The 27,041-nt window shown below is 40.8% G+C and overlaps 1 protein-coding gene and 1 long non-coding RNA gene across 14 annotated transcripts in view; one reads left to right on the forward strand and one right to left on the reverse strand.

The window, feature by feature from the left end:
• The first annotated feature begins 6,070 nt into the window (after positions 1–6,070).
• The window catches only part of RALGAPA1 (Ral GTPase activating protein catalytic alpha subunit 1), a 246,975-nt gene continuing 226,004 nt past the window's right edge, over positions 6,071–27,041 (forward strand). For 6 of the 13 annotated variants that reach the window (XR_003999976.1, XM_030559256.1, XM_030559257.1 and 3 more), the window contains exon 1: positions 6,072–6,388. Coding sequence is in view for 12 of the 13 variants with exons in the window: in XM_030559256.1 (XP_030415116.1) it covers positions 6,283–6,388 (106 nt within the window). In the remaining variant the exon portion in view is untranslated. Of the gene's footprint in view, positions 6,389–27,041 lie in introns of all 13 variants that reach the window. The other 7 variants (XM_030559263.1, XM_030559264.1, XM_030559267.1 and 4 more) reach the window with 4 other exon arrangements.
• Positions 22,949–25,595, reverse strand: LOC115649987. Its single transcript, XR_003999977.1, has 2 exons — positions 25,563–25,595; positions 22,949–23,031 (listed from the first exon to the last, which is right to left on the reverse strand). It is a non-coding gene; the product is annotated as an uncharacterized LOC115649987 (long non-coding RNA).

Here is a 27,041-nt window from a genome sequence, read left to right on the forward strand (position 1 = left end):
GAGTTAGAGCTAGGAATATATGCCAGAGCTGGTTCCATCTCTTCCTGTTAGCCTTGTGCAGCATCAGATGAGTCACTGGAGGGAGGGAGGGATGGACAGGCTGGCTGGCCTAGACATCAGAACCCTACATCTGAATACTGAGCTTCAGTGTCACTTCACACAGCAATTCTCCAAAATGCTTAGAGGTTTTTTGTTTTGTATTTTAACTGAAATTACTCAATTACCATTTACCTCAAATTAGCTAAAACATTTGAACCTTGGTCCGGACAGACCACAAACATTTATGGTTCACCCTAGGCTGAGCCATTTGCCATAGACTAAATCTCTCCGGTTTCCAATCTGGGGTTCAGCTAAGAGAAATTTGAATAATGGAGGCATCCAGGTAGTTGCTCAAAGCTGATAAATCTCATGGGAAGAAAGCAGCAAAGGTAGCAAGGAAGGAGAGCACAGGGGGGAAGCAGATGACTGAAACCTTTAAGCTCTTAAGAGGGCTTCAGAAGACAAAACTTTTTAGGCAGATGTGACTCAGTGAGGGGAGCAAGGAGCTGTCTGTTCTCCCTTCCCTGACTATAATGATTGATTGATTATTTGTTTAATTATCTTTCCAGGTACTAAAGTTAAGCTGACTGGTCTATATAATTCCCTAAGAAGTCCTTATTTCCCCTTTTATAGATAGGTACTATATATTTGGCCTTTTCCAGTTCTCTTCTCTCTCTCCTATCCTCCATTAGTTCTCCAATGACATCCCTGTAAAGAAAATAAAAACAAGTATACCTTACTATAACAATATAGTATTAGAGTTTGGAACTATTACTATAGAATAGGGTAATATTTTTTATAGTGATGGCTGTCACCTGATAACTAGAAAATGTGAGTTTGATGGTTTGTGAGTGTATTCATGACTCAGGCAATTCACAAGAAGATGATGATGATGATGATTATTGCAGAGTGCCAGAAGAATCACAGCTCTAAAGTACATGTACAAATATGAAAGATAGTGTCTCTAATCTAGGTAAGATAGATCCAATACTGTATACTCAAACCACAGATGTTGAGAAGATCAATGTAGGATAGAGTATATGTTATTTCTTAGGTCCTGTTACAATTTCATGACAACTTTGCAAGGCTGCATCACCCCAGGAACAATATCTGTTCACCAGCTACCTGTTCTTTACCATTTTTACTGATGATAATGAGAAAAATAGTTACATATGTTCTATAGTTATGCAGTCAGATACTGAGATTATGTAGAGGTGTAGTAACCATTCTGTGTTAAAGCAACGTTTTTGTTGGTGTCCAGTTCTGCTCCCAGTGATGCTAATAGGAGTTTTTTGCAATTGATTTCAGTGAGAGCAATATCAGACCCAGTTATGGAATAGCCTTAGTCACATCATTGTCAAGATTGAGTGGAACTTTCTGTTTAGAACTGATTCTTTAAAGTGCTCTAAAATCCATATGTGATGTTGCACTCCATATGTTTATGGACATATGCTTATGAGTGTGAATATAATGTAACTGGAATATGCTTTATGCAAAAGGTCTCTGGTAAGGTATCATTACAAAATTTATAATCTACTGAGTGTGTTCATCCTATTTGTATGAATGTATCATTATTGTATCTGAAGCTAGAAATATAAAGTATTACTCTGAAGTCCTATTGTCACTATGCAAAGTGTGGGCCATTAATGGTGGCTTGGAATCTTGATGGCTCCCATTAACCAGGAAAATTGGTTATAACTGGCTCTGTTTACTTGCAAACCTTCCTGGGTAGGTGCAGGCCAACCCTGAAAGAATGGAGAATGAGGTGTTACAGTGACCATGTCACCTGGTACTGGAATCCATCTTAAACCTGTTGCTTTTCCATTTAGAAGGAAGGGTGGGAACCCAGAGAGAGACAAAGGATTCCTGCCTTGTGCCAAAGTTATAAAAGGGGGTGGAACAGAACAAAGGAGGCAGCCGTCATAAGAAATTCCCTACTTACCACCTGAGCGGGAACTAACAAGAACTGTACTAGGGAAAGGATTGGGCCCAGACTAAGAAGGAGTCTAGTCTGTGAAAGAAGCTTATTGGAACATCTCTGAGGGTATATTCAGTTTCTTAACGTATTTGGCTTAGACTTGTGAGTTTTTACTTTATTTTATTTGGTGACTTACTTTGTTCTGTCTGTTATTACTTGAAACCACTTAAATACTACTTTTGATACTTAATAAAATCCCTTTTTTTATTATTAAACCCAAAGTAAGTGATTAATACCTGTGGGAGCAAACAGCTGTGCATATCTCTCTATCAGTGTTATAGAGAGTGAACAATTTATGTTTACCTATATAAGCTTTATACAGAGTAAAATGGATTTATTTGGGGTTTGGATCCCATTGGGAGCTGGGTGTCTGGGTGCTGGAGACAGGAGTACCTGCTGAGTGGTTTTCAGTTAAAGCCTGCAGCTTTGGGGACATGGTTCAGACCCTAGGTCTGTGTTAGAGCGGAATAGCATGTCTGGCTCAACAAGACAGGGTTCTGGAAGTCAAGCTGGCAAGGAAAACGGGCTCAGAGGTAGTTTCAGCGCATCAGAGGGTCTCTGTGACAGAACCTGTCACACCGCATGCAAAGTCAGATTTTCCTGAAAATTGGTATGCTGGTTGAAGGCAGAATTAGTGGTGTAAATTTGTGGCCATTTGGTCCAAGTGTTCCTGAGGTAAAGCCCTTCAAAAATGTATATGATTTTAACATTTTCATGTTTTTATAAAGCTTTTTACACTGAGCTAGGGAAAAACTGTGACCCTGATCCTAATAAAATCTATATAATTGATCTGCCCCTGAGCAGAGGGAGACTGGACCCAGGGTATCCCACCTGGGTTCCCTAACTACTGGATCACAGAGCCATTCTCACATGCTGTCTGTCTCTGGCCCAATGACTATTTAAGTATTTATCCAGAATGGAACAGTTATTGGGCCAGAGAGAGAGAAAGAGTGGGAATGATTCTGTGGTCCAGTTTTAAGGGGACTCATTTGGGAGACAGGGATGCCAGTGTCCAGTCCCCTTGCTCCAATCACTCTTTCATTTTATCCAGTGTGGAACAGCTTCACCAGGAGAGACTGAGAGAGCCCTGCATCTGAACATGGTTCAAGGTAGGAGACTCCTGTCTAAATTCTTTCTCCCTATCTGGCAGAGATGGAGGAATTGAACCTGAATCTCCCACATCCCAGGCAATCACTACTCTAACTACTGGGCTAAAAGTTATAAGATAGGCACCTCCACTGCCTCAGTCTATTTTCTAAAGTGGGAGGCAGGTACCTAACGTATTCCCTCAAGAAGTGCCTTAGCCATCTAAGCTCTCTGACTTTCCAGGAAGGGGATACCTCTTTGTGGATCACAAGAAGAGACAAGTGCCTCCCTGCAGACCAGACTTGGGCACTATCTCTGAGAGAGAAGTGGAACTTAGCATACACCTTTGTAGTCAGCATCTCCCATTGACTAGTTTAGGCAGCTCTGGACCTAGCATGCTGGCTTTGTAGATCCTGTTCTGAGGTGCCTATCTCTCCCTATTAATTGTATAGGAAGCCTAGGTGTCTAACAGCTTTGTGGATTGCAGTGTTGTTCCTGTGGTTTGCTAAGTGGTGTGACACTCAGCACTGCAACACCTATGTCCCTTCGTAAATCCCACCCCATGTGCTTACATGCTTGAAAGATCACAGCCTTAGCTACATAATGAACAGGCATATCTTGCCAGTTGTGCTTTGAATGAAGCATGGCTCTGCAGGAGTCATCATTAGTTTGGCCAGCATCACTCCATCCTTACTCTAATAATTTCGTGATACATCCGTGTGATGAATCAGAGAAACAGCCCACAGCATGGAAGGGGTTAAAGAGAACCTTTGGGTCCAGCTAGCCCTGTCCTCTTATACCAGGAGCCAATGCCAGGCCAGGAGGGGAGAGAAAAGAGGGGAACCTGGCTCACTTTGGGGCTAACTGGTGAGGAGGGAGTAGCGGGGACAGGGCATGCTCGGGGGAGGGGGCAGGCAGGTGGTGGGGCCTTGGGGAAGGGGTGGAGTGGAGGGGGGCGGGACCTTGGGCAGAGCTGGGGTTGAACACCCTTGGGGCAAGGAGGAAGCCAGCATCGGTGACAAGCACCGTCTCCCTGGCCAGAGGAAGAGGCTTAGGAGCATCCAGCCTAAGACAGAACTGTGTGACCAAAGAACAGAGACCGTTTCAAGTTCTGACCCTGCCAAACACATGGCTGCCCTGCCCAGAGGAACCTGGGACCACAACAAGATGCCACCCAGCGGCCCTGAGGGGATACTATTAGAGATAAGTCACCACTGCCATGCCTCACAATGAAGGGATGGCAATAGGAAGTAGCTCAGTGCAGTGAATGTAGTCTCCCTGCTGGGAGGCCCACTACCCAAGAGTTGACTTACAAGGGGCCCTGGGCTGGGACCTGGTGGAGTGGGAGGACCTGTGTTCCCCTACCTCTGCCTCAGCCTTAAAGCCTGAGGCACCTTGATCAAGCAAGGGGCTTCATTTTAGTTACTTAAAAATAAAAGAAAAGGCCTGGCAAATTCTCAAAATAAAAATATTATTTAAAAAAATTAAGGTTGTGGAATTACAAAATGTATTTACTTATCACACAATTTAGAAAACCAAGCACTTAAAACTAAAGAAACAAATTGTTAAGGATTTCATAAATCTTGCACTGCCAGCTGATTGGATACATTATTAAGTATAAAGTATATATATAAATATATATAAAGTAATATATATTTAATATTAAAGAATCAAGCTTCAGAGTCAAAGTTATTGTGTTATAATGAAATGTGTTCTTTTATTATATCTGCAAGATAATGTTGCCAGTTCTTGCCATTTTACTATGAATCTTGCAAAGAGTTGGTATATTTCTTAAAGCTCCAGCTGCTGGGATCACATTATCACCCGAGAATCTCAGCTTTCATTTAAAAAAAAGTAATCTTTTAGCATTCATACTTAAGGCTATGATTTTGACACATACATTTTTAGTAAATTTCATAGCAGAGGTGTGAGGAAAAGACTAAGTCACAAAAGGGGAGATGGGAGTCCACCCTGCACCCACACCACAGCAGAGATGCATGTACTGAGGTGCTCTGTCTAGTTCCCTGCTCTCTGGGCATTGCGACCTGGCATACAAGATCACACTCAGGTTTGATGTGTCTGTCACTTTTGCCTCCATCTACGGAGGAGGGATAGGCCTGCGCTAGGTCACAACATCTAGATTGGTGAGCTGAGACCAGCCTTGCAGGACAGCAACTGCCACTGCAGAGTGAGTGCAGGATAGACTTCTCATAGACTTTATTCCAATTCATATTACTGTGAACATCATGAGCTCTGTGTCAAAATCACAACTTTACTCACGGTTGCAGAAAAATGCTTGAAAACACAAACCCTAAATGCACCAGAAGTCAAATGAAAAGACAAAAAATGAAGGGGGGAAGGAAATATTATTTTATGATTCATGGCTTTTAAGTCAAACTTAATGTTGGCAGGTAACTTATGATTTTTGAATGCCAGGTGTTGGCTATACTGCCAGCCTTAACTTTTGGAGACTTTTTCAATATTGATATTTTCCTTCTCTGGCTATTGTCATTTTGGTGTCCTGAAGGAGACTCAGCATTGAGTCCTTATATCAAATGTCTTCCCTTCTTGCGCCAGGTAGCTGTAGAGTCAAAAAAACCTTATTTTGCTACTGATCATAAGAAGCTAACACAGAGAAGTGTTAGCAAGAAATTGAAACTTTATTTCCTGACTCTCTTGGTGAGGGTTACCCAGGGCTGGGGTCACTCTTCATTGACTCCAGTGCCTGCTGTGACTGTCACTCCAATCAGCCCACGGGTCCTTCTGCTCCAGATACTGACCCAGCTCAGTCCTGTGCACTACGCTCCCCACGCGCTTCCCCAAGCCCCGCCCTTTTGCCATCACCCTGGGCGCTTCCACCTAACCCAGAAGTGAACCTTCCGCCTCAACGTGTGCTTGGAACAGCAGCCCCTCTGTGACGTCACGGCGCGGTTGCCACGGAAACACCAGGGGTGTGCCTGACGGTTGTCGTGAAGCGACGGAACTACTAGAGCTGTGGGGGGGAGCTTAGGCCCTGCCTCCGCGCCACTCCCCCTCCCCCTCCCCCGCCGTGTCGCAGCCGGAGAAGGCGGTGCTGCCGCTGTTTGCTATGTAGGGGGCCTGGTGCGGGCGGATCCGGAGGCCGCTGTCCGCCTGTTGAGAGCGGGGCTCGATTGCCGGGCCGGGGGGGGTCCGGCGGGATGTTCTCCAAAAAGCCGCACGGGGATGTGCGGAAATCCACGCAGAAGGTGCTGGACAGCCGCAAGGACCCGCTCACCCGCCTCAAGCACCTGCGCGTCCTCATTGGTGAGGCCCAGGGTGGGAGCAAGGGAGGCCGGGGGGAAAGGTGCTCTGGCCTGGGGTCGGGGGGAGTGAGAGCGGCCGGGCGGGGCCGGGGGAAAAGGTGCCCTAGCCTGGGGGGCGTGGGGAGCGAGAGCGGCCGGGGAGGACGGTACCCCAGTGTGGAGAGTGAGAGGGGTCTAGGTGGGGACGGGAGAAAAGTGCCCCGACCCGGGGGTTGTGGAGAGCGAGAGGGGTCCCTGTCCTGAGGGGGCAGAGGGGTGGGGTCACTCCAGTCTGGGGTGCGTTACAGTGCCTTGTGGTTGGCGAGCCAGGCTTGTGGGTGCCTCCTGATGAACCGTGGTTGGGTGCTCCGTCCCTCCCTCCCTCGGCTGGCGGCGGGGATTCTTGGCTCAGGTTCCTGGTTTAGAAAGACACAAAACTTAAGAGGTTTGTGTCTGCCCCGCTGCTTGGGTGAGGGGCAGAGAGAGTGGGGAGGATGGGCGGTGTTGCCTGTAGGGGGTGGGTGGATTCTCACTCAAAGACAGGAGGGAAGGCCCAGAGCCTCAAACCAAACCTCTTTGTTGGCATGATAGTCTACACGGTTTTGATTAAGTGTAAATGACATTAACATTGAGTGTTCCTAAGTAGCTCACATCATGGAACATCTGCTTGGAACAGGGCTTTGCAGGCGTGCTTGGGATTTTATTCCTGTGGTCCTTGAGCATCACTCTGCCATTCCCTGAGACAATTTTTGAGGTGGAGTGAAGGGTTAATTAAATTCATGCCACCTCTTTTTCCCCACTCTTCCTCCTTCTGCCCTATCCCCCTCCCCCAAAGCCCTGTAGTATGAAAGACTACAGTAATGCTGAGTTTTTTGGAAGTTGAAATTTATTGGAAGTTGTGGATTAATTTGTCCTGTGAAAGAAATATATGGTAGATCTGTATAAATACTGCAAAATTGTTTAATATCTTTGTTGAATAAAAACTACTAATGAGCTTTAATGGCATTTAGTATCAGAGGGGTAGCCATGTTAGTCCGGATCTGTAAAAGCAGCAAAAAATCCTGTGGCACCTTATAGACTAACAGACGTTTTGGAGCATGAGCTTTCGTGGGTGAATAACCACAAAAGCTCATGCTCCAAAACGTCTGTTAGTCTATAAGGTGCCACAGGATTCTTTGCTGCTTTTAATGACATTTGTAACCACTCTTATCCATAATACATAAATGCTTGTATTAGCAAATTTTGTTTGTTAGGATTTTCACAGTAACTGCATCACAAATATTCATTAACATGTATTCAGATGTGTATTCATGCTGGATGTGTTCATGTGATCATCCTGAAAGTTTCCTTGGGTTTGGGAGTCCTTCAGTCAGAGTGGAATCAGCACTAAGCGGTAGCTTAGTACAAATAGTGAATGATAAGTAATGAATACATGATGCAGTAGTCGTGGTGATGATAATTTGTTAGAGGTCAGTAGGATGAAATAACAAATACATTTGTAAAAATCCAAGTCTGTTCAAGGATACTTGGAGAACAGAAAAAGTGATTACATTTACTGCAAATAGTTAGCTGTGTCCTGTTTTTCCACCCTGAAATACATTGGGTGCAATTGTAGGTCTGTCACTTTCTCTGCATGTATTTAGAGCTGGGTCAAGAAGAGTGACCTTGGTGCAACTGTGTTTCTTAGTTTTTGGGTAGGAGTCAATGCTCTCGGCTGTTATTATTTTGGAGGGGGGGTATATAAATTTCTTGTCCTTACAGTTCAAAACTGCCAAGAAAAATGGTTATTGATATTTGTTCCTCTAAATGCCAATGCCAGGGTACAACTGTCAACATGTGGCAGCCTTACAGTTTACAGCACTTATAATTACACTGTCTCAAAAGAGGATACTACATCCTTGTAATTAACTTCTCTTACTGCTGGGGTGGGCTGGAGCAGCTATCTCCCTATCCTTTAAATCATGAAATTGTTCTTACCTGTTTATACTGGACCAATTGTGGCTTGTGCTGTGTATAAATATGCTGTGTTATCCGGCAGTTTGTCAACCAGAAAGCTCAGTTAATCGGCATTTCTGATGTTTTCCGATACAAATTTTCAATCTAGTAACCAGGTAGAATACTGCGCAGGAAGTTATGCAATTGCACATTCTGTACTCTGCTTTTATTCAAAAGAGGCAGAAGACAAGTAACCTCATCTTCTCCAGCATTTGAAGAGGTCTGCAATAGGAACCAGCCTCACAAAGGAACAAAATGCAATTCTGAATTGATGAATTTGGTTACCCTTAGTCTGTGTATTTTTTTTGGTTTGATTTGAACTTCGAGTATTTACTGCCACTCCTTTGGAAGTTAGATGTGGTTGATAAGAAACTCATCACAGTGTCAGCTAATGGTTCTTAATTAATCTGAGTTTTTTGCAGTGACTTTAAAACAGATTAAATCAGTTGGGTCATCACAGCACCTGCCTGTTCCATTTGCCACAGTCTTAGGCTATGTCTACACTACACGGCTTTTACTGACATGGCTGTGTCGCTACAGCTGTGCTGCTAAAAGTTGTGCAGTGTAGCTGCTGTTGGTTGGCTCTCCTGCCGCCAAAAAATTCCACCCCCAATATGCGGTGTTTGCATTGTTGGCAGGAAAGCGTTCCTGCCAACAAAGCGCTGTTCACACTGGTGCTTGTCGTTGGCAAAACTTTTGTCTTTCAGGGATTTTTTTTTAACATCTCCTTAAGACAAAATTTTGTGGTTCAGCTGCCAGTGTAGACATAGCGTTAGTCGTGCATTGGACTCTACTCTATGTAGACAAAGACAGATTTGCTGGGTGTGACTCTGTTTTGCATCCTTCCTTTTTTTGCCATGTTCTGGCTACAAAATTGTGCCTTCTTGCAGATGTGCTCTCCTACATATCTGTGAATTGGAAAAACGACAGGACTTATTCTGGATGCTCCTATTGGCACCTCCCACATACACACTTGACAATAAAAGAAATGGATTGCTGATTGTCTGTCTGTAGTCTTCTATTCTATAAGGATTACTCCTTAAAAACCTGGCACGCACACAGTGCCAGCAAATCTGCTGCTTGTTTGCAAGACACTCTGCCTCTTCTCCCATCCTCCTTTCAGGATTGGTCTGCAGGACCAAATTTAAAAATATTGGTGCCAGTATCAGATAGATGACTGGTAGCAATAGATAAGGATAACTGTCTGCATTTATTTGGTACACCAGGAGCTGTTCCTATTCTGAGCAGTGAAGTGTTGTAGCTTCCTGTTTACCATTTTCTATGACTACTCCACCACACTGTAATAGTGGGCACTCTGCCATATGCTCCAGGGGAGCCAACCCAACCACTCCAGTGTCGTCTCTGGGAAAAGCTTTCTGCAATCTCTGCTCTGTTTTGCTTCCCCACTCTTTGTGAAGACTGACTTTTGTACCTGTCAGATCACCTCTTTCCCCAACTCCTGCATATCAGCAAGTTGTAGCAAAAGGAGAATCCCTCAGTCATTTCACATCCACAGAGAAGATAGGAGTTTATCTCCCTTCATAAACTTTAAACCCCTTTAATGGAGCTGCAAAGTACACTGATGGTAACGTACTTGGGAGCTGAATCTCTGCTGTACGCTTAATGTTTGGTCCAGTAAGTGATTGTGTGACTACAGATCCAAGCCCCGGACACTCACTGCTTTATTAGAACTCTTCACGTGTGTTAATAAAATAATGGAAAAAGGAGAATCGGCTAACATAACTTGATTTTTCACAAGGCCTCTGACAAAGTCCCTCATAGGAGGCTGCTAAAATAGTGAAGTACAGTAGTCCTGGTAGGAGAGGCAGAGTGCTGGCATAAATCAGAAATAGAAAATAAAGAATAGGAATTGTCAGTTTTCATCATGACAGAGGATTAACAGTTGGGTGCTACATGGTTCTGTATGAGGACCAGTGTCTAAATGTATTTAAAAGTGGAGGAGGCAAGCAATGAGGTGTCAGAACATGTAGATGACACAATATTGTTGGTCAAAACCAGAAGAGACTAACTTTTGGAAGACCTAACCAAACTAGATGAATGGACCATACAATGACAGATGAAATTTATTGTTGGCAAATGCAAAGTAATAGACATTGGAAGGAATCCTTTGAATTAGTTTTACAGCTCAGTTGGTTCTAAAGTAACTGTGTTATCTTGAGAAAACTACCTTGGCATTGTTGTGGACAGCTCAGTTGAGACTTCTGCTCAATATGCAGTAGCAGTAAAAAATGCAAACAGTGTTATAATGCATAAAGAATGGAAGAAGACTAGTATGGAAAATATGCCATATAAACAATGATATGCCTTCACATAGAATACAGTGTTCGGTTCTAGTAACCCCCATCACAAAAAGACTAACAGAAGGTAGAAAGGTTCAAAGATGGGAGATGGAAATGATTCAGATCTGGAAAACCTCTCATGAAGAGAAATTAAAAGGATTGAGACTGTTGACTTCAGAGAGGGCATATAAATACACAATAATAAATGACACATAAGGTAAAAATGTTTATTCACTTTTCCTCATTATACAAGAATAAGGGGAAATGCATTGAAATTAAGAAGTGGCAAATTCAAAACTGATAAAAGGAGATATTTTTGACACAATGAAGATACGGATATAATGGTGACAAGATTTTTATAGAGACCAAGACCTTGGCAGCATCCTGAAAAGAATTAAACATTTCTGTGGATAACAATAATATCCATAATTACAATAGTAATTTTTATATATAATATATAAACAGTAGGAAGGGATCATTTGTGTCTGTGTGCACACACAATTCACTAAAAACATCTTTTGATCAAGAATGCTGCGACTAGTGATGGCAATTTTTATCAATTATCATGGAGCGAGGGTCATGGAAATATTGCAGAGAAGTGATAGCTTCACTACCGTAAATCCCAGTTTTAGCATCTGTAAACATTTCCAAACCAACATTAGACTGGAAAATTGCTTTATTTATTCTGAAAGCAAGACCAACCTCAATAAGGAGCCTGAAGCACACCTCTGCCCCTCCTGTTAAGGCAACCTTCCCCAACAGATGGAACTCCTCTCCAAAGACATGGCCCACTAGCAATCAAGTCACCTCACACAGGCCATGAGAGATAACACTAGGCAGTATTTACATATGAATAGCTTCCTTTCTCCTGCACAGAGAGAAAGCGGTGCCCCTGCTTCAGGTTACTGTGTTAAAGCATATGGAGTTGGACGTCCTCTAAATATCCAAGGTGGCTCACATTAAAGAAAACTAGGTCGCCATAGCTCAGTAAAACCACACTGAAATATCGAAATCATTAAGAAGCATATGTCACACACAGAAGTTCATGATGACTACAAAACAAGTTTCCACGTGAACATAGGAACTGCCATACTGGATGAAAACTAGTGGTCTATCTAGTCCAGAAGCCTGTTTCCAACAGTGACCAGTACCAGCTGCTTCAAAGAAAGAAAACACCGCAGTAGGCAATTATGGGTGTTTGCTTTGTGGAATCAGTTAAATGTACACTGATGCAAACTAGGTCTTTTGAGAATAAAATCTTAGCTTAAGCAGAATTTTTTTGGTATGTTCTGATCCTGATAGTTTTAAATATTAGATGCAAAATATTCATCAAAAATAAAACTATTCTTTCTCCATTACATTTTCACTGTGGAATAAAACTAAGACCAACTTAATAGCTGCTAATGCAAACCAATTTATTGCTAGTATTGTGTCTGTAAATATGCTCCGCAATTCCAGTTTACTGTTTTAAAATTTTACAGTGGTTGAGAACTCAAGAATTTTCATCCATAGCAGTCCTGTTTGTTTGACTTTAAGTTTATCTATAGCTGTCTGTAAAGAGGAAATCAGTCTGTACCTTACAGCTGTATGAATAGTATGTTGGACATTCAGTTTGACTGATCTCTTGTTGAATAAGGGGTGAAAACATTATCTAAGTTATTTCTGACATGCTTACAGGTGTGGATTGGCCTATGTAGGTTAAATCAGAAGGGCTTTAAATTAAACAAATACCTGTTTGGACATGTCTGTTACAACATTTCAAAAGGATAAATATCCAGTGGCTTTATACTGTAAAATGGTGCTTTATAAGCTCTCAATCTTGCAAACTATAGCAGCTGAAAGAGTTAATGATCCTTCTAGCAAAAGTAATAGAAGGGAGCGGGGCGGGGGGAAAATACTATTGCAAAGAGAAGCATTCTGGAATTTTTTTTTAGGAATGATAGGCCACACAGTTCTTATTGGATCTTTAAACCTGCATTATTTTCTGTTTTCTTTAATGTGAACAGCTATACCTAATCAATAGGATATGTTGTTGTTGTTGTTGTTCTTGGGCTCATGTAAAGGAATTGCATTTTAGTTAAGGAATCTGGACTAGGTTAAGTGTTGGTCTTGGCTTGTGAGCCTGGACTAGGTTTGCTGCTTATTTGTGGGGCGTGGGAGCGGCGAGGGCAGGGGCATTGCCAAAGTGAGTTTTGCAAACATACTGAATAATGAGTTTGTGCTAGGAAACAGTTTGGGATCAGGTCAAAGGTCCAAGGTAGGCAAAGAAGTAGTTTTGGCTTCTGGGGGCGGACTTGGGTTTGCGTGGGCTAAATTTGTGACTTATGAAGACTTGCAGATGTGGCAGAATGTCTTAAAGTTGCCTCATATGTGTTTCGGAACCTGAAGAAGAGCTCTGTGTAAGTTTGAAAGCTTGTTTGTTTCACCTACAGAGGTTGGTCCAATAAAAGGGATTACCTCACCCACCTTTTCCCCCACCTCGAGCTTGAGTTTTTATTCAAATAAGTTTTAAGACTCCAGTTTATATGGTTACAGTGAGAACATTAAAAATGGAATAAATGTAAACAAGTGTTGATTCCTCCTGAGTTTGCTGGTAACCTGAAACAACTAGGTTTGAGAGCTCTCGGATACTCTATTTCATCTCAATGGAATGTCAAAATTTAAACCTGATGACCGTGTAAATGTCAATGTTCAGTGTTTTACTGCTGTTCAGTTCAGCAAAAACATCCAGCAAATGTGCTTGTTCATCAATTTTTGGAATGTTGGAGGCTGAACACCCCAGATGTCAAAACATCCAGCTGCTTTCCCCTGGCAACTTCTATAAAGCAGTAATGACTTTTCCATACAAAAATCTGGTTGCACTCAAATAATCTGTGACAACATTGCAAAAAATTTCCATAAAGAAACTAAAATGGATCATATTATTTTAGAAGGACTGTTGTATAGATCTGGGGCTCATGCTATGTAATTTAGGTCTAAATATACCCCCACAGGATACAGACTTACTTATAATACACAGAGTGGTATACACTTTTGGGCCTATCCAGAGTCCCTTGAAGTCTCTGCGGATGTGTATTGTATGTTTTCACACCCTAATTAAAGGAACATGGGTGTTATATCTTTAACAAGTAAGGCATTTGATACGGTCTCGCATGATATTCTTATTGATAAACTAGGCAAATACAATTTAGATGGGGCTACTATAAGGTGGGTGCATAACCATACTCAGAGAGTAGTTATTAATGATTCCCAATCCTGCTGGAAAGGTATAACAAATGGGGTTCCGCAGGGGTCTGTTCTGGGACCGGCTCTGTTCAATATCTTCATCAATGACTTAGATGTTGGCATTGAAAGTACGCTTATTAAGTTTGCAAATGATACCAAGCTGGGAGGGATTGCAACTGCTTTGGAGGACAGGGTCATAATTCAAAATGATCTGGACAAATTGGAGAAATGGTCTGAGGTAAACCGGATGAAGTTCAATAAAGACAAATGTGAAGTGCTCCACTTAAGAAGGAACAATCAGTTTCACACATACAGAATGGGAAGAGACTGTCTAGGAAGGAGTACGACAGAAAGGGATCTAGGGGTTATAGTGGACCACAAGCTAAATATGAGTCAACAGTGTGATACTGTTGCAAAAAAAGCAAATGTGATTCTGGGATGTATTAACAGGTGTGTTGTGAGCAAGATACAAGAAGTCATTCTTCCGCTCTACTCTGCGCTGGTTAGGCCTCAACTGGAATATTGTGTCCAGTTCTGGGCACTGCATTTCAAGAAAGATGTGGAGAAATTGGAGAGGGTCCAGAGAAGAGCAACAAGAATGATTAAAGGTCTTGAGAACATGACCTATGAAGGAAGGCTGAAGGAATTGGGGTTGTTTAGTTTGGAAAAGAGAAGACTGAGAGGGGACGTGATAGCAGTTTTCAGGAATCTATAAGGAGGAGGGAGAAAACTTGTGCACCTTAGCCTCTAAGGACAGAACAAGAAGCAGTGGGCTGAAACTGCAGCAAAGGAGGTTTAGATTGGAGATTAGGAAAAAGTTGCTAACTGTCAGGGTGGTTAAACACTGGAATAAATTGCCTAGGGAGGTTGTGGAATCTCCATCTCTGGAGATATTTGAGTAGGTTAGATAAATGTCTATCAGGGATGGTCTAGACAGTATTTGGTCCTGCTATGAGGGCAGGGGACTGGACTCGATGACCTCTTGAGGTCCCTTCCAGTCCTAGAGTCTATGAATCTGTGAAACAAAGCCACCCTTCTCCAAACATTTAGTTAGATGTTGGAGTTAAAATGGTGGAAGGCTTTTTAAACTCCCATTTAACAGTCAAGCATTAAGAGATCTGGGAAACTCCTTACTGAATAGCAATTCTACCTTCCCCATCTCATATTTGGAATACAGTAATTTAAGCAATATGGCTTATCAAATGTTTTGTTGTCTTATTTTAGCATTCTTTCTGGTAACTTTTATCAGTTCCATTAAGTTCTGAGAATTTTCTAATGAACTTCTCCATATGATTAGTTCCTTTTATTTAAATCAAAGAGAACTGCCATTATAAATATTTGTGCTTTGTGCAGTTTACTGTAACCTACTGTAAAGCAGCAAGCAGATTACTTATCTTGAAGTCTAGAATAATTACAGTTTTTGTACCATTTGTCTTCTTGATCAGACGCATACAGGAATATTTGGACACTGAAATGTTTTCCTATTGATTGCACAGATCATTACAAAAATTGCATTTGAAGTCCTGATACTATGAAGTCTCAATATTCTAGCCCTTTGAGTTTACTAATTATATAGCAGTACTTGACATGGGTATCTTTGTTATTAAGTTGGTATAACCTGCCGTAAGGTGAGAGAATATATTTTTTTTGATGTTAGTGTTGCCACATACTTTGTGTGCACCTATAATAAAAAAAATCTTTAAATAAAGAACTATTGTTGAAAACTATTTAAACAGTCAAAATCATATGTAAAAGCAACTATGGCTTGGTCTTTATCATATTTTACACCCTTACATATACAGCATTTAGTAGTGATAACTCTTTGTAGTGTAAATCCTAGTCCTGCATAGATTTTTTTTATACCTTTCCTTCAATACATACCATGGTTGTAGAGGAGATAACATTTGGTTTTCTTTTTTCTCCTTCTTTCTTCTTTTTAAATTTTGAAGTTTTGGTAGGCTAGTTCTGTTCATAGAGTCGTCTGTCCTACACAGAGAATATTATTTATTTTAAAATTAAATTAAATTGCTGCTACTATTACTTAGTAGATAATCTAGTCAACGAAGCAGAATTATTAATCTCCACGTTAAATTAATTTTAAGTAACCATTCCTTGATAGTTTCTGGTGACATAGCCCATTAAAATTATATATAATTTAACTTATCTTATCAATTTGGTATGAAAATCTGTGATTGCATGCTATAATACGTAGAAAGTGGGTAAAATGAACAAAACTGTTTTAGTATAATTGAACTATATAATATAAATTTTTTTTTAAAAAAAGCTCCCAAAGTGCATGGATGGGTGGACCCTTAAGCCTGTGCAGACTTTCACTTATTGGGGTAGTTTGTGGGTATAAGGAGCTGCCCATGTGGCTCCCTTTTACAGGATTAGGTACACATTAAAAATCATTATTGCTTCCTTCACTCTATGTTGCACATCTGTTTCAGGGTCACTGTGTTATGGTGTTTGAAGCAACAAGTTGTGATTAATCTCACTTTTGATTTATAAACTTAATATTTGATAATGTGCATAACATATTGTATTTTCTGACATTTGTACTGCTAAGATGGTTTTACTTAATAGAGTCATGGGATTGGTATCATGGATACAAAATCTCTTGCATATAGGTTGAGAGGAAGGATGGTCCCGGGGTCAAGGGGTAGTTTAGGATTTGCAATATCTGAATTCAGTTCCTTGCTTTGCCAGATATCTTGTATGACTTTGGGGAAGTGACTTAACAAGACTTTAGAAAAAGACCACAAAATTTTAGGCAACTGTTTTTTGGGTGTCCATCATAGGGGGTAATTTTTTTCTGAAAACATTGCGCATCCACCCTCTGAAAATCACGCTCCTTTAAAGTATCTGAAGTTAGGTACAGTAACTCCTTACTTGAAGTTGTCCCAGTTAATGGCATTTTGTTGTTATGCTGCTGATTAAGGAACATGCTCATTTAAAGTTGTGCAATGCTCCCTTCTGACATCGTTTGGCAGCTGCCTGCTTTGTCCACTGCTTGCAGGAAGAGCAGCCCGTTGCAGCTAGCTGGTGGGCACTTAGAACCAGGGTGGACCGGCAGCCCCTCAATCAGAACCCCATTCCCCTAAGTTCCCTGTGCAGCAGCAGCCCAGCAGGCTATCAGTTGCCCATAGTTCAGCTGTCCCTCCCCCCACAGCCATGTGCTGCTCCTGCCCTCTGCCTTGGAGCTGCTCCCTGAGATTCCTGCTTGCTGTGCGGGGGAGGGGAGAGGGGGAAGGGATGGAAGAGGAGGACTAATGTCAGGGTGTCCCCCTGCTCCTGCACCCCTCTTACCCCATCTTCCATAGAGCAGGGGAGACACACGACAGGGCTCAGGACAGAGGGAGCTTGCTGGAAGCAGCTGTTGTCTCAGCAAGCTGATCTAATTAACAAGGCAGTGTACTTAAGAGCAGGGTCAAGTACTTAAAGGGGAAATGCGCATCTTTCTCTCTCTCTCTCTCACACGCGCATGCACACACACACACGTCTGTCTTTGTGATGCTGTCTCCCCTCCCTCCATTCCTGCTGCCTTGCAGAGTGTGAGAGTTAACCTTTGAGGGCTCAGCCAATTGCTAGTTCATCATTTAGCAGTAAGGCATTCCCTGGGAAATATCCCACCTCTGACTTCACCACCTCAACCAAGCTTCACAATCATCATCACTGTGTACCAGTATTAAACGGATGGTTTAAAACTTACACACACACACAATATAAGTTTTAAACCATCCATTTAATACTGGTACACAGTGATGATGATTGTGAAGCTTGGTTGAGGTGGTGAAGTCAAAGGGTGGGATATTTCCCAGGGAATGCCTTATTATAATAGTATAGTACTTTCTTTTTCACCAGACAAAAAAAAAAAAAAAAAAAAAAAAAAATTTCCCTGGACCCTAACCCCCTCATTTACATTAATTTTTATCGGGAAATTTGGATTAGCTTAACATCGTTTTGCTTAAAGTAACATTTTTGAGGAACATTACTACAACGTTAAGTGAGGAGTTACTGTACCTGAAAATGTAGGCATCCAAAATCAATAGTCCCTTTTTAAAGTCTTGGTTTTAATGTCTATGTGCCTCAATTTCCCCTCTGTAAAATGGGGATAATAAGACATCTGTGCCTTATTAAAGTTATTGAGGATAAATGCATTTAAAGCTTGTGAGGCACTCGGATATTGTGGTAATGGAAGCTGTATAAGTACCTTAGATAAATAGGTGACTGACTTGAATGGAACCTGTGTCCATCATAGTGACCAGAAGTTGTTGCCATTTCATGATTGGTGGTGTGACTGTAAGGGCTTGGTAATATCATGCAGTTTGTAAAGACACAATGTCCACAACACACACAGCTGTTATCACATTGCTATTTTGTTCATAGTGTAGGAGACAGAGAAAGTGAACTATCCTCTTGCAACAGTAGATAATCTCCACCAGTGAGCCACATTCCTGTTCGGGGGGGGGGGGGGTTGAGGGAAGCTTGCACTGCCACTGAGTCTGCAGTAGTGATTCTGTGAATCAGTAGAGATCTTTAATGTTCAGGGCTGTCAGTCTAAAAACCCTAAAAATAATGCATTAAAAAGCTAAATGAAATACAAATAATAAGTCTTTAAAGCACAGAAAGATCCATCGTTAGAGTCTATTTTGCCAAATCCAATTTGCATATAAATACAAATGAGGAGTGGGAGGTTCAGTAAGCTAAACTGTATTTAACTGTACTTCATGATGTAGCTGGATCTTTAAATCTACCTATTATGGGTAATATATAAAATATTAATTTGAGGATATATGCATCAACTTCAGAAATGCATGAAATGCACAAGAAAATTCTCTTCCCTAATAGTTTGAAGTGAACTTAAAAATTTCCATGTTATATTTACGTGTCCCTGGCCACTATAAAATCTTAAGTAGGTAAATAGATTTCAGGCACTTGCTACCCATTCATGTGGTCATGTTAAGTTGCTTTACCAGCTAACAGTCCCCGTTGGTGGGTAACTGCTGTCTTCCTTTGGCACCTCTATAATAGGGCTTGTGAAGTACCTTTATTTCTTTTTTTAATTGTTAGTGTATTTTTGCATGTGTGTGGAGAATTCAGTGTACTTCAGGCTTTTTGTTTTTTAAACTACATGAAACCTTTGTTCACAGGTGTGGTTTTTTTTTTTAAATTTTTTTTTTAAGGGATGTGACTATCCAATGGTATTCACATACCAATTATGGATTTCTTTAATGGTTTACATAATTATAATTTTATTTTTTTCTTTCATTGTATTTCTCCTTGCATCTCTATGTCAGGTTAACTAAAATAAGACACCCATTTTGTCATAAAATGAACTTGGAAAATGCTCACCTATTTAACTTTTTTAATTTAAAAAACAAACTAATTTTAAAATCTTCTTTCTAATACATCTAAAAGAACATAAAGACTAGGTTGGAGAAATGGGGAAAAAGTGAAAAGTTACATATACCATACACAAGGCATACTAGTGCCTAGATATTACAGATTCTTACCAATTTTTCAGTTACAAGGTATTTGTTTACAGTAGAATATTAAAGTATTCTGAAATTTTGAGATTGGCAATACATTTGTCAAATTGCTGAGAGTTAATTATCTGCTTGAGTACTGCATTCTTATGTTTTATGCTATAGCAAAGTGTTAAGTTAACTTATCTTCCAATTTTATACTCAGAATTTTTGTAATGATGTTGGGATAGTGAACTTTACTATGGTAGAGCTATTTTTATACAGTTCAGGCTTTGGCCTTCTAGTCTCTAAATATAGAAATACATTATCCCCCCTGCACCCCAACAGACTTTTCTGATTGAATTACATGGTGCCAGATCTGTTTCTGAGGCTTTATTTCCATTAGAGCATAGGTTACCAAGAAAACAAAGAATAAATTGGATTGTTTTGGAAATACATAGCTGCAGATCAAGGATACAGAGAATTAACTTTTGTTAGTTAAGATTGAAGGTGTTTCATTATAGTCCCAATAACATCCACAACCAAGATTACATGATATTCATTAAGAAACAAATGGTACCTTTTTAAAAATCCAAACATTAAAGTGTCTGGAAATGAACAGTGAAGGATTGAGCTTGTTTCCCACTGCTTCATAACCTTTTCTTACTCACCGTCACTCTACTCAACTTTCCTCACCCATCCCATCTTTACCCTTTAAAACTTCAAGAAATATGGGAGGATGGAGAAAATTCACTTCAAAGTCCTGTAGAAAGTCACATCTGGCAATTAATTTCCAATAGCTGTTCAGCCTACATAAAATAAGCTGGTGCTCTTGGTGCAGTTTGTAATGAACGGGTGCTCATGTCACAGAAATCCCCACCACAACTTTCAACTTTGTTATGCTGTCTTGGTGAACAAAACGATTGAGCTTCCATGAGACTGAACTGCCTTTTTACTCCAAAGATGGCAAACATCTCTGTTTAGAGTTGAGACATGCTGATGGTGGAACAACATGAGGAAGAAGTTTATACAGCTAGGAACAAAGAATGCAGGTCGTACTGACAGAATGGTGGACTGTATACTGGAAAGCAGTGGCTCTGAAAAGGATTAGAGGTCATAGTGGACAAGCAATGCAACATGAGCTCCCAATGCGATTCAGTGGCAAAAAGTGCTGATGTGGTCCTTGGATGTATAAATGGAAGAGGAAGAAGGTAATTTTACCTTTCTATACAACTTAATGAGACTGATAACATAATATTGCATCCAGCTCTGGTGTTCACATTTTGAAAAATAATATTGAAAAAACGAAGAGGGTGCAGAGAAAAGACACATGTTTTGAGGGTAGGAAAAAATTCCTTGCCATGAGAGACTTAGTTTATCAAAAAGAAGATTGATCAGTGTATAGGTACCTTCAAGAGAAGAAAATACCAGTAGAGAAATACATAACAAGAATCAATGGGTGGGTGTTAGTCAGACAACCTCAAATTAGAATTAAGGCACAAATCTTTAATAGTGAAGGTGAATAACCATTGGGAAATACTGCCAAGGAAATTGGTGGATTCTCCATTTCTAATGTCTTCATATCAAGACTGAAAGATATATCAAACACAAATTATCAGCTCAATTCAGGAGTAACTGGGTGAAATTCTATGATCTGTGTCATTCAGGAGGTCAGGCTTAATGATCATCTGGTCTTGAATTCTATACTGCCATTTCCCATCCTGTACCTGTTCAAAGGATATAGGACATTTCTTCTGGACTGTTGGTGTGATACATACAATGAGCACCACATTTCCTTTATAAAAATCAGGTCTGAGGAGGAAATATTGGTGTGTGTGTATATATACTTCCCTATGGCCCCAGATCCGCAACCGATTGCAGATATAGGGGGGAGACCCCAATTGACTGTGTTCATACGTGACTTCATATGGGTGCAGGGAGTCCCCCTGTGCACAACATGTGGCAGGATCAGTGCCAAAAGGAGGTCTACTAGGTTGTTCATGAAAAACTATCCTTTAATGGAAGTCCTAAACAATTTTATCTTTTAAATAAACCAGATGTATACTTTGTACTTTCCTGCTGGTGAAGTTGTTTTAGAATTAACAGAAAACTCTTACTAGTTTAATACAAAAAATATTTTCATGGCATGTACAAGAGAAAGTACTAAAGAGAATATTCTGTTCTGATTTGTTTCAGTCTGGAGTAATAGAATTTCTTGCAGCAACCATTGACTCTTGAATCATTTTATTATTTGAACTCCAAAAACTTTGCCATTGCTAGTGCTGTTAAGTAAAATGTTAGGAGGAAATCAGGATGGAATATTTTCATTACTAAAAACTGCTAAAATGTTCCTTCTACTTAATCTTTCTTTTTCCCCCATATCATATACTTCAAAGTTATGAGCAGTTTCCTAAAATTATTAAGAAATTCAGATATGTTAGTTGATGATTAGTGGTCTAAACAGAATAGGTAGTTACCTAATTATAATAGTATATCACATCACAGTATCATCGAGTGTCAGCCGATTGGCATCCTGGCTGAGTCAGAAAACTATGAGGCTCCATGCAGGAGTAATATAGAAACCCAACTTGGAACATGTGTAAAGAGATAAGAAATATAGACATACTGCACCAGTGTGTAACAAGGCTTGTGATAATGTGGCTTACCTTGGGGTAAGTGCAAGCCCCATTTGGTACCAGTACAGCGTGCCTCTGTTAGGGTTTTACATTGGTATAACTACATGGATATAATTATATTACAGATTTCCCTCATTTAGACAAACCTTTAATTAATCTCTTGAAGGCGCAGGAGTGAGCAACAGTATTGCAATTGCTAAACATTTTAAAAAATACAAATGGTTTAAAAAAATGAGATTTTAAAAATCATTAAATCACACTTCTTTTTGTTTTATCATTTGGGAAAGCCAAACGTTCACAATGTGTATGTGATCATTTCAGGATCAAAATGAAACTTTAGTGGACACACACAAATGCAGCATCCCTGCTTGTTAACAGGCAGGATTTCCACCTAGTTCACCATACCTCAGGGCATAGGAAAGGGTGCCATTTCATTCCTCTCCCCAATTTGACAAGATTGGGAGTGGAGCTGCTGCCTTTCTCCTTGCATGCTCCCCCAGAGATTCTGCCTCCTACTATCACTTGCCCCTGTATTTTCCTCTCTTTCCCTCAGTCTCCTACTCATTACATTCGCCCTCGCTGCTTCCTCATATGCCCCTTTACCAGGGCCGCCCAGAGGATTCAGGGGGCCTGGGGAAAAGCAGGGGAGCTGCGGCACTTTTACTCACCTGGTGGCAGGGGGCCCTTCAGTCGCTCCATATCTTCGGCAGCACTGAAGGGCCCCCTGCTGCTGAAATGCCGGCCGAAGACCCGGTCTGCCGCCGGGCCAGGGCTTGCGGGGCCCGGGACCTAGGGCAAATTGCCCCACTTGCCCCCCCTACCCCTCAGGTGGTGCTGCCCTTTACTCCCTCCAGTCTGTTTCCTGCCACTCATTCCTTGACTCCTCATTGTTTCATGCCCAGTTTCCTAACATTTCCCACAGGGTGGATTTGATTTAAATCAGGATTTAAAACACTAGTCAGGAAGACTTGATTTAATCATGGATTTCTACATAAAAGTGCATTCTTGTTGGTTGTTATAACCGTAATACATATTCTTCAACTCAAAGATGTGGGTTTCACTTTTAGAAGGTGCACACTATACATTTTTGAAGCGATTTATTTTGAATACTTTTCAGATTAGTTTTACAGCCATATCAGAAAATGAATGATTGGTTATTTCATTTACCAAAGGTAATTGAATCAGATATTTATGAAGTCATTGGGAGGTGAAATATCTCCAGTTCAACAGGTTGATCATTAATATTTGGAGGATTTTCTTGCCATGCTGTATTAGGAGGAGAATATCACCAGACAGGCATTTAAATTGTTTTATTTAACTAAAATAATATTACGTATTCTGGATTTTTTTTTTCAACAGAAGACATATAATATTTAAAAAAAACAAGCATATGAATTTAGTTAAACATTCAAGATTTTTAAAATCAGACTTGTTTCTGTTAAAATTGTTTTTAACTAAAATAGTTACATGAAATATTTTTTAAAAAACAAACAAATCGACTCTGTCAGCCAGCTCAACATGAGAAACTTAAAATATTGACTTCTGCATTTAACTCAGTTGTCTTCACCTTCATTTACCTGTTTGTTTATAATCTGGAAAAGAAGAACAAGCTTTCCTGCTTTTTCAGGTCCCAAACAATTTCTCACTTTGGAATGAATTAGTTCAAAGGAAGAAAAAATATTCTTTCTACACTGGCAGAAGAAGCTACTGCTGTTAAAAGTGATCTCATCACTTCAACAGTCTCTGAATCGAAGTGCTTAAGTCACTTCCACCAGTTCACTGACGTGATTTTCTTTAAAACATCAATAAACATATATTTCTTGAATGGTTCACCCTTAGCTCTGAAGTTCATTATAGTTGGCATTATGGAGGGATAATTGCTGGATGTCCATGTCATAGCCAGCTCCTGTTCTTCAGCAGTTAAGGTTTGACCCTTGGACCAAGTATTGAGACTATTTGCAAGAAAATGAGCTGGAAATAGTGCTTGTCCCTCTTCTTCTTCTTCTTTTTTTTTTTTTTTTTTTTGTTATGCTTGTAATTTAACTCTGTCGTATATTTCTCTCTTTAAGATCTCACTCAGTTCCTTCCAAATTTCAATAGCATCAGCAATAAAACAGCTATTTCCCTGTCTTTTGTTCAAGGCTAGAGAAATAGGCTTCAGGGTACTCCACATGGATTCAACATTTCTCTTAAGCCCAATGTTGAGAACTTTGGCTGTGACAGTGCCATCTATTTTTTCACGATTTTGTTCACTAACTGTCATCAGATTAGCTCAGTTCTTGATACAGTGCTCAAAACAGTCCACCACTGAGTTCCATCACACATCTTGTAGGAGAGTTAGCTTGGTTCTGCCCACTTTTTTCAGAGCGGCTGCTGCAAAGTGGTTGTTACGGAAGTATTTTGCAATTTCAACAACATCAGTGTTCCAGAAATAAAGGCTGAAGTCTTTAGCTAGAAGGTGCATCAAATGAGCACTGTATGTTATTAACTTGGGACTCTCTTCCAAATAACTTCTCATCTTGGATACACATTTGCAGTATTGTCTGTGATCAAGCTGCATACCAGAAATTTGAATTTTTCAGTTTTATAGGTTTTACTGCTGCTACTTCTAAGTATTCTGCTGTGTGTGCATTTCCTGATGTATCAGTTGTTTAAGGAAGACATTCCCTACTTCTGTTGTCACACAAGCACATACAGCAGGATCATTGTGGACATTGCTCCACCCATCAAGACACAGATTAACAATTTCATTCTCTAGACCTTTTGCACACTGCTCAGTTCCTTTCATACGCTTTTATCCAGCAATTTGCCTGTGACATCTGCTCCGCTGAGTGGACTGTATCCTGGTCTTAATGACTGAACCATGTTAATGAAGTGTGGGAAAGGACAGTTTGTTGCATAAACAGGCAGTTTTTTCATCAATTACGTCTCTTTGTAATCTGCTGGTTCTTATCACAAATGTATCTATGGTGGTTTCTGGATGATGGAGGGTTTTTTCTTTTTGCTACAGATGATATACTGTGACTGTGTGACCGTATATGATGTGACTGAAACACTATCATTGGCAGATAATTCTGAAACTATAGAAAATGATGGTGATCTTGGAGGTGGATAATCTTCAGAATCATGTATGTTGAGGATGGATTTTCCTAAACAAAATAAATCAGTGCAGTTATTAAATTATTATCATACTGCTCATTTAGTATTACTGCATTCATTGACACTCAGTACCATTTTTAAAGGTGAAATTGTAAAAGGAAGATCTCCTATTTTAGCTATTTATTTATTTATTATGACAACTGCATCTAAAATGATAGTTGTTACTCTATGGTACTATATTTTTTGCTCAAACATGAGAATTCAAGAACAGTCCAGAAGGAAGAAAGGCAGTCCTTAAAAAAGAAGCATGAAATACGAAAGTTTACGTACCTGAAGGTCCTTCATGCTTCAGACATGTTCCTTTCATCGTGTTCAATGCAGCTTCCTCCTGAGAAGGAACACTTCTCATGACGTTGTTTAATTCAGGCAACCAGGCGTTGTATCATTTTACACACATGCCTGTTTTTACCCACAGGTAGAGGAACTTCATTAAAATGTTCCCAAACTGGGTCTCTCTTGTGGCCTGCCGCCATTATAGGTTTTCCCTTTTAGTGAGTGAATGGTATGGTAGATCAGTGGTCTCCAAAGTGGGGGTGCATGTACCCCAGGGGGTGCAGGACCACCCGGAATGCAGGGGCTTTACGGGTTGCAGGGCCGTTGTCTAAGGGGGCCCTGGGACCCTAACCTGCAGCTCTAAAGCCCCTTTTGGAATGCGGCCCTGAGTCCTCCGGCCTGTGGAGGAGCAGGAGCAGCCAGCGGCCGGAAAGAAGTGGCACTTTCCCCTTCAAAGCCAGCTGGAGAGAAGTGATGCTTTGCAGGGAAAAGTGCTGCTTCTCTTTGGCGGCTCGCTGCATGGCTGCCCCTGCTCCTCCGGAGTCATCTGGCCTGTGCTTGCAGGCCCGCATTCCGAAAGGGGCTTTAGAGCTGCAGGCCAGGGCCCCATGACCCCCTTAGCCCAGGGCCCTGGAGTCCCTAAAGCCCCTGTGTTCCAGGTGGCCCTGCCTGCCCACCTGGGGAGGAGGGAGAGGGAAGCTCCCCGAATCGCAGCCATGGGGGCGGTGCTGTGCTGCGCAGAGCCACCTGTACATTCCCTGCACCAAACAGGAACTGCCCCAGACAAGTGGTCTGCACCTCCTGCCTGCCCCAGCCCTGAGCGCCCTCCCACACCCCCACCCTGAGCGCCCTCCCGCACCCTAATCCTAATCCAGACTTTCGAACCAGTGTTAAACCAAGATGTTCAGAAATAATGATGCATATTCAATCACATTGCTCTCACACAAAAATATTTTTTTGTGAGAGCAGAAAGGTTTTTTGTACCGTTAATAAACAATATTTAAAATTTTTGTTTTATTTCATCGTTATCTCATCCTTTTTTAATTTATATTTTTTGTGTATGTTTTGTAATGTACATAATATACATACATTTGGGGGTGCATGCTCAAAATTTTTTTACTGATGGGGTGTGTGATCAAAAAAAGTTTGGAGACCACTGTAGTAGATCTCAAATCAATGGAGGCTATACTCAGACCCCAAGACTTATGGAATATGCTGCTCAAACAGTTTCACTTTTGTTTCTACTGCCTCTCCCTTCCTTCTCACATTATCTCCAGACTTCTCCTTGTCCAGATCTATTGCGCCCTCAACAATCTTCTGTTCATTGAACTTTTTAAAGCTTTGCACTTAGAGAGAGGTAAGAGCGTGACTCTGTGTACACAAATTTGCAGAGGGACAATAGGGTTGAGGTCTGTTATTTCTCACATTTATTTGTGTAACCTTTTTTGCTGTTAACAAGCATGTTATCTCAGGAGACACAATCCACAGTTTGAGAACTGCAAAACTAAGCATTTCTGATGATATATCTTCTAGACTAAGCATTGAATCTCATTGGGTAGATAGAAAGATTAACATAAATAATCTAGACAGAAGTTCCTGGAGCCCCATAAGATTGGGTG

The sequence above is a fragment of the Gopherus evgoodei genome, chromosome 4, assembly GCF_007399415.2.
Source record: "Gopherus evgoodei ecotype Sinaloan lineage chromosome 4, rGopEvg1_v1.p, whole genome shotgun sequence".
In the NCBI taxonomy this organism is placed as follows: Eukaryota; Metazoa; Chordata; order Testudines; family Testudinidae; genus Gopherus; species Gopherus evgoodei.